Raw genomic sequence first — 12,966 nt, 5'->3', positions numbered from 1 at the left:
CAAAACCACCACCATGGCGCTGGCAGCCAGAAGACTGCCAGGGTCATAATGAGGGCCTAAGGCTTTTGCAATATTGCAGATTTGGAGTTTCTAATTTTTGTGGCTCACGAAGATTGCAAAACTTCGGAGCAGAATTCAGTCAGTACTGAGGTCAGGGACGATCTTATCCTCAAAGACAGTCTGGATACGATTAAGGATACTCCTTCAATCAGAACCAAAGGTAAGCTTATGGGAGGTCTTCCAGAAGGAAGAGAGGTTCCTCACAAGCAAGTGCCGAGGACAATTAGAAAAGCGCTTGACTCTCAGCTCGCCTCCCTTTTCCATCTGGTCTTTAAAAGTTGGGGGAGGGTGGGGGATTTCCCTTTTTGCTCCAGCATGGAACAACATAACATCAGACAAATGGGTGAGATAAATTGATCATTCAGAGACCGCCTTTTTGCCACCAAGAAAGGAACATCATCTTCATCTGAAGGAACTGCAAATGGAAATTCTCATGCTTCTTTTCAAAGGGGCCATAGATATTGTCCCCAAGTAGCAGAGGAATCAGGGGTTATATTCCAGGTTTCTATTAATCAAAAAGAAGACAGGCCAATGGAGACTAATCCTGGATCTGGGAGAGCTGAACAACTTTCTAAAAAAACTGTCATTTCAGTGCTCACTGTACAAGAAGTCCTTCTGTTGATTCAGGAATGGGATTTGTTGACCTCCCTGGAACTTCAGGGTGCTTACTTCCACATTCCTATTCTTCGAAAACACAGAAAGAACCTTTGATTTTCAGTAGTGGGTCAGTACTATCAGTTGAAGGCACTTCCTTCTGGACTCAAATCAGCCCTGAGAGTTCACCAAATGTCTTGTTCCAGTTGCTGCTTTTCTCAGGAGAGAAGTTCACCAGATGTTTCCATATCTGGATGACTGGTTAGTCAAAGCACCATCCAAGGAAAGACCAACAGCTTCCACAAATGCTTGCATCAATCTTTTCTGGAGGTTATATGACTGAACAGGGAAAAGTCATTGTTGGAACCCAGAACAAAGATCTAGTTTCTCGGAGCAATGCTCAATACTCAGTTGGGGAAAGCCTTTCCAGCCACAGAGTGAGAAAGTTACAGGCAATATCAAAAAGTATTGCTGGAAAGCAAACTATTGAAGTGAGGCAATGCAAGTCCCGGATAGGTCTTACAGCATTATGTATAGGCGTCATTCCATTTTGCAGACTTCGTATGAATCTTATTCAGCAATAGCTAGATTTCCATTGTAAACATGTAGAAGGCTCCAGGGAAGATATGGTCTGTGTCACAAGGCGCTTGAAATAAGCTTTAATGTGGTGAAGGCTTCCAGCAAACCTAAACACAGGTCTTTCTTTGCTGCCAATAACAAAGAGATTATTACTCACCACAGATGCATCCATGGACGGATGGGGAGCTCACCTTCAAGAGCTTTTAACCAGAGGTCTTTGGTAGGATGCAGAAATGAAGGTACACATCAGTGTGTTGGAGCTCAGCAGCAAAAGACTAAGGCCCATATCTATACTTTTTTTGTGCCGCATTTGCGCCATTTTTTGACACAAAAGTGGTGCAAACTTCTAAAATACAATGATATTTCGTAAGTTTACGCCGCTTTTGCGGAAAAAAATAACGCAAATGCGGCGCAAAAAAAGGTATAAATATGGGCCTACGTTTACAAGCATTCCTTTCCAAATAACATGTCAGGCGGTCTTCATCAGAACAGACAACACAACAACCATGTTCATTAGAGCCAAGCAAGGAGGAACACGATTCAGGGTCCTTTCAGAAGAAGCACAGCTGCTGTGGAACTGGGCTATTTCTCACAAAATAGACATTGTTGTGGAACAGCTGCCAGAATGATCAGGTGGATGCATTGAGCCAGCAGATTACAGATTGTCATGGGTGTGAATTAGCACAGAAGCAGGTAGATTATGTCTTCAATCAACGGGGTCACCCAAAAATCAATCTGTTTACTACTCCGGGCAGCAAAAAATGCCTGTTCTTTGCAAGCTGGTTTTGGCATCCAGGGACAATGGACAATAAACTTTTGACACGTTGGTCCAAGATATCTGCTATGCCTTTCCTCATTTTCCCCTAATCCTCAGAGAGTTGAAGAAGGCAAAGATAGACCATTTCAATCTGATCCTAATTGCTCTGACGTGGCCTTGCAAGTACTAGTACAGAGAGCTGTTGCAGTTGGCGGTACGTCCAGCAATTCCTTTGAAGACGCATCCCAGGATAACGTCCAGACATCAAATAGATTCTTCACCACAATCCCAAGTTGCTGAATTTGACAGCATGGTACCTGACCATCTAGAATTTGGCCATCTGGATCTCCAACGAAAGGTGTAAACATATTCTGGTGCAGGCTCATGCTCCAGCTACTAATAAGACTTACAACGCTAAGTGGAAGCATTTCTGTGCCTGGTACAGGAATGATGGCCATCATCTGATCATTAAATAGTTTATGAAAGGTATCTTCAGAGCTTATCAACCTCTTTGACATCCTCCTGTTCCATGGGAGCTTAATATAGGCCTCAGTCAGCTGATGTTACCTCCCTTTGAGCTGATGTATAGAATGGACCTAAATTATGATTCATGGAAAACAGCACTACTCTTGGCTCTGACATCCGCTAGGAGACTGGGAGAAATTCAGGCATTCTCCATCAGAGAACCCTCTCTCCGCTTCACTAAGGACAAGGTGATACTCAGAACTAACCCTAAATTAATTTCTAACGTGCCTGGTGACTTCCATTTGAATGAGCTGGTCATTCTTAGAAGCTTCTTTCTCAATCACTCCTCACCATCGCATTCCTTAGATTTGCATAGATGTCTCAAAGTCTGTATAGACAAGACAAAGGGCATATGCACTTCAGACCAGCTATTTGTGTCATTTGCACATCCATGAAAAGGACAAGCCCTCTCCAAGCAGGAGATAGATCGTTGGCTCTCAGCTTGTTTTGCTTTCGTTCATACCATAGCCAAGTGTCCTAACCAGGGAAGAGTTAGGGTGCATCCCACCAGGGTCATGGCTTCAACTGCGGCACTCCAGGCTGGGGTGCCCTTGAAAGACACCTGCGTGCAGCCATCTGGAGGAGCAGGCACATATTCATGAAGCATTACTGTCTAGACATGGGTGCAGAAGCTGACGTAGCGGTTTGACCGGCAGTCTTGAGAAACCTGTTTCATTAAATAAAGGTGAGCCTGCTTCCTGCTTCGTTCTATTCTAAAGTGTGTACTGATTGCTATTCTGATTCAAGTATGTCAATATTTAAAAGAACCAGTATTGGAGAAGAAATTAGTTACTTACCTGTAACTCCAGTTCCCCAACATTAGTGTCTTTTATATATTCACAGGCCACGCTCTCTCCTCCCTGGTTAAAGGCTAATTGTATTTTATTCTCACACTTGTGCTTTGAAATCTGAGCTTTGGTGGCCTGTAGGGCACACAGGAGTGCTTCAGCTTCCACCTCATTGGCTGAAGCTTAGGTGCTATTTTAATGCACCAGGGATTTCCAGCCTGACAATGGGGAATGATTCAAGCATGTGAATATGTAAGAGATACCAAAGTTGGAGAACTGGAGTTATAGGTAAGTAATTTCTTTTGGTACCAGATCTGGCTGAGGGTACCACTTCTGACAGATGTGAATGAGGGTAAGTCTATTGTAGGTTTCTGAGCACATGTAGTAGTGACAAAGGAATGGAATTGCACCATGGGCAAACAGAGTTAAATAAGATTATTTCACTTCAAACCCCTTACCCATAGTAGCAGTTGTGGTAGCCAGTAGGAGACAATGGAGGGACAGACAGCCTGTGACAGGAGGAAGGCTGTAAAACCAAACTAATGAGGACCCCATAGCGATGATGCAACAGGCTCATCAGACAGCAGTAGTGATGTGGTGTCCCTCAGTTTCTCCAAGCTGAAACATGGGCTAGTGTTTTTGAAAATGTGTAGCTGTGCTAGAAACATAGAAAGATCATAAACTATTTAGTAATAAGGTGCAGAGAATCGAATTGCTTTAACCAAATATACAGATTTTACTAAAAGTATATTGGTTCTAAAAACCAGAATACTTTGTAGTTAGGCCACATAATTTTTTGTTGTTGTTGTTATATCTTTTAGTCTAGGCATGCCGAGTGTAAACAACCTTTAAGCTTATAACAGTGGTCCCCTCAGGACCTGATAGTGAAATCCTCACCTGGGCATGGATTTATTTTAGTTGTCTCTCCCTAATCCACATCTGAGTGCTAAGGCACTCAACCATTCAGAGGCAGTAGAGAAAATTGTAGTAGATGCCACCATGGTGTACCTTCCACGTCATCATCCTTCCAGATCCCAGTGAATCAAACCACGCTGGTTTGCCTTGGAAGAATAAAAGCCATGCATTTATTGTTGTTGGTCCACTTGCAGACAATAATGAAACATGGTTATTTCTGCCCTATATATAGGGCAAGTTAGTTACTTAAGCCTACCTGTCCAGCATAACATTTGCTTCCTGTAGCTTCCGGTCTTTCTTTCAGGTGATACTTCACTTAAAACTAATCTCTTAACACTTAAACCTCTAAGTTCTTCCTTATGAGTTGCAGGGTATTGGCGGGCTGCAAACTCCACTCCAGTGTATGGCCATATTTGCCAGTACCATTTAGTAAGACCCCAGCAGAACCATCCAAGTATGAGTTAAACCCCATGAAAAGGGAAATAACTGTGCAAACCCACTTTTATCAGGCTTAAATATGAATGAAATTGCCAATTCTGTGTGTTGTGTTGATGGATGGAAGGAGGTGGTTCAGGAAGCTAGAAGAGGGAAGAAGTGTCCTGGCAGGGAGGAGCAGTGCAGATCCCCTCCCCTCTTTCCCTACAACGAGGTGGGGCAGGATTGGGGGAATGATGCTTGTTTGCTGTTAAAGCCAAAGGGTAAAGCAATTTGGATTTAAAAAACACCTGGAAATTTGTGATCTGGTGGATTCTGCTCTGCTCATAATGAGGGCCTGAGTGGTTTGCCCTCCAGTAGCCTTCAGAGATTCTTTCCTTCTGGATGCTCATTCAGTTCCAGTACCACTTTCATCCATAAAGTCTTGGTGATCATTTATTTATGATAACATTTAAAAACTCAATCCTCTGAGTGGTAACTCCAGTTACACCAGATTCTTCCTGGCTGGTCGTTTACTTACAGACGTCTAACATTCATGGAATCCAGATTCTCTTGTAGGGGATTTCCATGTACAGTCATAAGCACTAAATAGTCCCGCCCATGTGCGGGGACCCCGGAGCAGTTATTTAATATATCTTCTTAAGTGGAGATTTTCACCTTTCTTCAGGAAGGCCTGTAAAGACACTTAAGAAAGAGACAGATAATGCAGTCTGTGTAACTAGGCTACACTAGCCCAATTCTTCATCATGAAATCAAAAAAGGTTCAATACATTAAACATGTATAAATTTAAGATGTTTTGCAAACAGAATAAATCTCCATCACAAACCCCTTTTAATGATAGAGATGAGGGAGAGCAGGACAGAGTAACCTCCTAGGCTGCCATTATATAGCTAAATCAGAAGCTGTGTCTTTAAGAACCCAGAGACCACCAGAATCCCATCATGCTCAGCTGGTGGCAGTTGCTTCAGTTCTTTTTTCCGGCTCCAGCTGACAGGACCCTGAAGCAATGAGCTCCACCTTTGACAGGGTTTTTCAAAAAACACTTCTTTGTCAGAAATTAGACAACATCTTCATTTGACTCCTGTAATTATTTGACTGAAAACTGTGGCATTTTGCCTAATTAAATGCCTTCTCTTTTCGGTAAGTGCCCTCGATGTGGCAGAAAAAGGCCAAAACAGACCCCCATGAGGTCTGTATTATCTGCCTCCCTTCTCCTCTTCCACATCCCTGTGACATCTGCAAAAATCTTTCCAGGCGCACACTGCATGACATAGAGAAGATTTGTCTACAAGCTAGAGAAGAGATTAAAACATATCATAAAACAGCCTGCCAGTGGGACCTCACAGCGAGGTGAAGGTCAGTCTTCCACCTTCATCTTCCAGTGGAAGTAGAGAAACAGAGAAACATGTTTCTGGCCAGAAACAATGAAGGTCCTGGTCGATATCAAGGACATTGACATTGAGGCAAGCCATTGCACCGACCTGTTCGCCGTCAAGGGCTGGGTCGACATCAGAAAAACGGCGATGTTCGCCATCAGCACAACATCAATCGACATCGAGGGATTTCACACTGTCCTGTCGCCAGCGCATGATGTCGAGGAGTACCTCGTCACTGAGATCTGTTGGCTTACCGTCGACAAGGCGTGGACGACTGACATCGAGAACCAAATGTCAACTTGAGAGGTCGATGTCGAGGAGTTTTTCAACATCATAGAGTGATAAAGGAAAGAGGAGAAGAATTTTATCTTCAACTGAGCCTTCCCCTTCTCTTATGGTATTACCTTCTCCATTCCACCATCTTCACCTCCTCCACAACCTGCAACTCTTCCCACTCGTCTACCACCTCCACCGGTGCTTTCTCCACTAATAGTGCCTCCTCCTCTACCACCTTCGCTAGCTTCTACGAGAACACCAGAACCTAGGACATCAACGCGTTCCCGATCACGCTATCATTCTTGTCCTCACACACCAAGGCGTTCCTCTATTACGTCACATCCCCACCGTCATGGATCTCACCATAGATCGAGGTCACATTCCCACAATGGTATTCTGATTATTCAATGTCTTCCATCTGAGACTATTCACCAACCTTGTCAGACTCTCCACCACCTCAGGTCTCTCCGATTGGCGACATTAATACCTTTCAAGTGGAACTAGCCTGTTGGGCTGCTCAAGTCAATATGCTGATGTCAGTACCTTCACAATCCACATCGGTGATATTTCAGATTCTACATCACTGTACTGCAACAAGACCATTATTCCCATAAGTACCAGTTCTCCTCGAACTGGCTATGGATTTGTTCTTCTCTCCAGCCATGGTCAAGCCTGCTCCATCCCGAGCTTCAAAAGACGTCACAGCCTCCGGAACAGGATCGTTTATTCCTTCGTGCAGATCCACCACGTGATTCAGTTGTTACTTTGGCTGTTACAAAAGTCCACTCCACCTCTCCATCATCATCGTCTTCTCCTCCAGATAACGAGAGTAAACAATTGGATTTGGCAGGCCGCAAAGTATGCAGTACAGCAGCTATGTCCATGAATGCAGCAAGTGCTACAGCCCTCTTGGGAAGATATGACCGAGCACTTTGTGATTCAAGCCATCAATTTGCTAAACACTTACCGAAGGACAGAAGAGAAGATTTTCTTAAAATAATAAACGAGAGGGCAATGGTGTTGAACCAGAATATAAGCGCAGCTGCAGATTCCGCTATCCTTTCCGCACATAGCTATTGTCACTGAGTCACTTTGCAAAGACACTCTTGGCTCCGTCTAACATCTTCAACGCAAAAAGCGCAGCACTGCATTCAAAACTTGGTTCCACTCTATTCGGCAGCCATGCTGATGATGAGATGGCTAGAATGAGGACTGAATTGGACACATTAAAGGCTGTGGGTCTAGAGAGATCTAGAAAGCAACGAAAATCATTCTGACCCTACCAGTGGAGATTTTACTCTCAGAGTTGGATGTCACCCAGATCTCAACCACAGCAACATCAGAGATCTTACCAACAACAGCGCAAGCAGACTAGAGGACCTTTCGCTCAACAGACCACCCAAGTTGGACAACAAACCTCAGCGTCAAAACCTTAAGTCCTCCCTTCCACCTCTTCCGTTATCCACTCTGCTAGGGGGAAGCATAACACATTTCCTGAAGGAGTGGCAAAAAATAACAACAAATGCCTGGGTATTGAACATTGTGCAGAATGGATATTGTCCCAGGTTTACCCACCACTGTCCATTCCATAAAAGCTGTCCACTTCCCATCTCGGCCTACTCAGGACAGAAGTCAACATCTTACTACAAAAGAAGGCGGTGGAGCCCATCCCCAACAGTCAATGTGGGAAGGGCATTTACTCCAGGTAGTTCCTTGTACCAAAGAAAGACAAGCAGGAGGTCAGACCCATCCCCGATCTGAGAGTCGCCAACGAGTGGGTTTGAAAGGAAAAGTTCAGGATGTTGGCTTTACATCAAATATATCCCCAACTTCATCAGGGAGATTGGGTGTGTTCCATCGACCTTCACGATGCATACTTCCACTTTCCCATCGCCAGGAAGCATCGGACGTTTCTCAGATTTTTTGTGGGACATGACCATTATCAGTATGCAGTATTACCATGTGCCTGAAGTCAGTACCCAGAACTTTCTCTAAGTGCATGGCTATGGTGGCAGCCCATCTTAAAAAACACCATGTCTACGTCTACCCCTATCTAGACGACTGGACAACTGGCTCATGAAGAAGTCCACTTCTCTCGAAGCCCAACTGCATTTCAGTTGGACTTGCCAGCTCCTTCATCGTTGGGTTTTCACATCAACTTCAACACGTCCACATCAACACCAGTCCAGACATTACATTACGTAGGTGCCTCCATCAACACCATTCACACAAAGGTGTGTCCTTCAGAGGAGCCCTTCAGAAATGTCAGACTCTCAGGAGGGTGCCTCATCCAACAGCAAGAACAGCTCATTTCTTCTCCGCTCAATGGCCTCTTGCATCTTTCTCACTCCCAATGCTCGCCTCTACATGCAGCCTCTACTGGAGTGTCTGTAGGACCAATGGGTCCAACTGACGGGCAACTGGGAAGACAAGATCACTCTATTCCAACACGCGATACGGTCACAGTTTTTCTCTGCTATTCTTTTATATGCAGCCTGCTGCCTAATAACGCCTGTGGATTTCTCTTCAGTTTTTGCTTTAATAAAAGCTGTGGTTTTGCACTCTGTACTGTCTCTCTTCTGTTTTTACAGAAATGTTTGAGTCTGGTAAGAGGTTTATTAAAGGAAAAGCTAATGTAAGTGGCATTTTTAGCCTTTACTACAGGCTGCACAGATGTTTATAAATATAATGGTTTTTACGTATGTATATATATTTCATTATATGTTTATATATTTGATATATGCTCTGGGGTCCCCCCACATGGGTGTGAAGTGCTTATGACTTTGATGAGGATTCCCCTGGAAGAGAACTAGGATTACAGGTAAGTAACATTTCCTTATTATTCACTTCTGCTACCTGTGTGCATTAATTCCCCCCGGGCAACCATTAATTTCTAGAAGGTCTTACATTTGTACTTTTCACTCATCTCTCACTTCCAGTGTCTAATTCTTTGTGGATGGTCAGTCACATCCATGCCCACCCACCTGACAGCAGTTGCATTCAGATAATTACATATGTCCTGCAATTCGTATTTATGGATCAAAAAATGCTCTGTTCTGGAACATCTGCTTCTTGGTCAAAGATCTGGGGTCAGAGATCACTGCCCTCTCCTGCATGGGACAGTCGTTGGGCTGCTTTATAATTGGCAAGACTGGAGCTCCTTTGCATTCACCTGAGTGTCCAGTTCTTGTAAAATGAAGGTACAACGCCCAATACTCTGAATTGCTATCATCAGCTTAATCTTGTTGCCTCATGCTTGGCTCCATCGGATTGCCATGTAAACTCAACTATCAACTTAACATTCTTGTCTTTTCATTATTTCAAGGGGTGGGTGTATGGAAGAATCACTGTTCACTGCTGGCGGTAGAAGAGAGCGGAAGAGGTGGTCCCATAATCTCTCTAGTTAGGAAGCACTAGCTTTCAGTCATGTGCCAAAGCAAAGTGGCTATGGTCTATTTGGTTGCTGAAGAGGCACTGAAATGCAGAGGCAAGGACCCTCCTAGCTGTTGAGGGCATTCCCATCCACAACTTCTTGGCTATTATCCTCGGGGGAACATGCCCATTATGCCTCTGCTTTTCCCGTATTCCTCCTCCAAATAGTAAGGTGGGGAGAGCAGAACAAATGCCTTCATTTCTAAGTCCACTAATTATCCAAACCTACTCTACAGAAAAGGAATGGCACAGATTGCCAATGTGGGACCACGTAATCTCACTGCAGAAGGGGGAGAAAGAAGTATGGAGAGCAGATTAGTGAGGATCCATGTGATTAGACGGATGGATGTGTTAAGACAGACATTTAGTTCGTACCTGGCTCTATCCGGGATGTCTTCTTATTGAAACCCTAAGTATTCTCTTCTGTCCCTCAGATCCGTGACCTGCCTGTACATTACTTCTGCACCCTGCGCTTCTTGGTCCAACACCTGAGGACTGTTGCAGATCACTCTGAGAAGAACAAGGTACATAAAAGCTTCTGGAATGTTTTATGCATAATGTGTAAATAAGACATTCTATTGTAGAGTTGACATCTGTGATGCCCTATGCAATTGGTATAGTCTCACTAGGAACAGAGGGGGAGAAACACATCTCGTGTACCTATTTTGTTTGCACGGGTGCTGCAGGTGCTGTATTTGATCTCTGGTTAGTGATTCTTGCCCTGTCAATGCTAATTGCGTCTGTATGTGCGCTTGCGAGTAGGGTGGGTTGACAGTGCTGTTACCTTGCTGATCCTCGTTTGTATGTAAAAATGGCTGGAGCTGTTGGTTGCTGTGCTGTACTTTGTGATAAAAGCACAGGCTGCTTTTGCTTGTGCTGCCCGTGATGTAGCTCTTGCTTGCTATGGAGGCTTTCATAGCTGCCGCCTGTGCTGTACTGTATGTTTCTGATAAAAGTGTACTGTGCTGCTGCCTCTACTGTCCCTGATCTGTAAGGGAAGCTTGCACTGCTGTTTCCTGTGATGTACCGTTCTGAGCTCGTAGAAGCTTGCATTGCTGCCTCGTATGCTTTAGCTTTCTGTGTAAGAAGACATTGTACTGTTGCTGCCTCTGCTGCTGTTCTTTGTGTGTCATGGAAACTTGTACCTCTTCTGTCTCAGTGCCTTGCATTTACGTGGTGTTTATCAGTCTGCCTTTTGCTCACTGATCATAATTTAAGATGGATGCTGAATACATCCTTGCAGGTAGCTGTGCTAACAAGATTTTCTGGCACTCTGAAGTCGAGATTTCAGGGGCCTTATGTTTCAGGGTGCTGCTGCTCTAGAATTTCTGTGTAGTCTTTGTTTGTGAGCTTATAAGTAAAGGAGCATCATGGTTTGGATATTTAGTTTGCTCTGTTGTTCCTTTTGTGTGCTCATATTTTCGAATACTTCCTGCTCGGTACATTTACCAGTCTGTGATTTGCATCTTCTGTTGGTTAATATGTTTCTTTGCTGTATGGCTGGCTGTCTGCTCCTGATACGGGCTGCGTTTTGAGCAGCCAGTCTTACACATATGTATTGTGAGGGTCATATTTAATGGAGTCTCAACTTATTTTGTGGGTTATTATTTTGCAGTACCGGTTTTTCCGGGGATGTTTGCCTAACTTCTTCTTTTGTGAGCTCAAACTCTGCAGTTACTTCTGTGTCTGTTATCTTGTATTGCACTATATGTCGGAGGCCTCCAGCCTTGAGCTCATTTCTTAATATGGTCTTTGCTTTATTATGGGGTCATGTGTTTGAGAGCCTCCTTTCTCAAGGTGCTCATCTCACTCTGCACGTATTTTACAGATGGAGCCTCGTAACCTTGCATTGGTGTTCGGCCCCACGTTGGTTAGGACCTCGGAAGACAGTATGACGGACATGGTGACCCACATGCCTGACCGCTACAAAATCATGGAGACCCTTATCCAGCATGTGAGTCTGTATTCTACACCCTTGCCTACCTTTATTTATAAGAGGTTATAAGGCTTGCTATAAATTCCGTACCAACACTCTTGTGCAATATAATGCTACATCTCTTTGTTTAATCATTTTCAAGAAGATATTGGAATTGTTGTTTTCAGAGAGTGCAGAATACTACCCTCCATCATATTGCCAGATTCCAAGCAAACGTCTGTTTCTGAATCTATGCACTACTGATACACGGTGTCTCATCCTCCCTCAATGTACCATTCAGAGTCTCACAGGAGTCTTCCTTATCCCAGCTTTTCTTTAACATCTGCATACGTCCATTGGTTAAAGTAAAATTACACATGTACGGATGGCAGTGATACAAGTTAGTTCAAGAGCAGCAGAGAGAAGTCCACTTCCATACAGAAAGACCTACACCATCTTTACATTTGGATGGAAGAAAGTTACCTCCGTCTGAACAGAGCAACCACAAAAATTCTAATCATAAGCACTTCAGCCTAGGCGCTCCTTCTTCCATGTCAGAAACCTGGTCATCATTTTCCACTCGGACGTAAACCTCACTCCAAAAATCAATGCAGTGGTCAATCAATCTCATTTACAACTCTTCCCTCCTCTGCAAAATCCTCCCACTCCCCCAAATTGACTACTGTATGCAGCCGATACACAGTATGGTCATGGCCTAACTGGACTACTTTAACATACACTGACGTTTCAAAAAACTCATCGGACTGCCAGGAGTACAGAATCATCTAGCATGAATGTACCTACACTTACGAAAATGAGACCATGTTGCGCAAGCCCTGTTAGCTCGCCAAATGTTCCCAGTTGAATTCAGCATCAACTTTAAATCACTCAGCATTATGCACAAAGCATATGGTGGCAAAAGCCATGGTTATGTTAAAAAAAACTGGTCCCTCTGTGCTATCAAGCAAAGAACTTAAGATTCTCCACGGCTTATTTGATACCTTTAACAGACTAAAATATGGTGGGAAATCCTTGGTGGTAGAGGGTCAGAAACTCTGCAACAGCTCCAGCCCTAGACTCCAAATGAAAATTTGTTATCCTCTGGTTCAAAAAAACATATGGAGTCCAATTAAGTCATGAGAGGTATTGAGGAATGTCCAATCTTTGCATCTGACTGACATAACACTTCACAAAACTCCTTAATAAATAGTGTTGTCTACGATCATTTCAATAAATGAAGACATGGCTCCCATTGGGAAGTGCAGAATATCCCCTGGAATGTTGTGCATGCTGCAGAGTACAATACATCCTTC

At 43.9% G+C, this 12,966-nt stretch overlaps 1 protein-coding gene across 4 annotated transcripts in view; it reads left to right on the top strand.

The window, feature by feature from the left end:
* Positions 1-12,966, top strand: part of ARHGAP23 (Rho GTPase activating protein 23) — a 448,503-nt gene that overhangs the window by 422,829 nt on the left and 12,708 nt on the right. For all 4 annotated transcript variants that reach the window (XM_069237494.1, XM_069237493.1, XM_069237492.1 and 1 more), the window contains exons 19-20: positions 10,173-10,262; positions 11,567-11,692. In XM_069237494.1, the coding sequence (XP_069093595.1) occupies positions 10,173-10,262; positions 11,567-11,692 (216 nt within the window). The remainder of the gene's footprint in view (positions 1-10,172; positions 10,263-11,566; positions 11,693-12,966) is intronic.

The sequence above is a fragment of the Pleurodeles waltl genome, chromosome 6, assembly GCF_031143425.1.
Source record: "Pleurodeles waltl isolate 20211129_DDA chromosome 6, aPleWal1.hap1.20221129, whole genome shotgun sequence".
Lineage (NCBI taxonomy): Eukaryota > Metazoa > Chordata > Amphibia > Caudata > Salamandridae > Pleurodeles > Pleurodeles waltl.
This window is presented reverse-complemented; position numbering and strand designations above follow the sequence as displayed.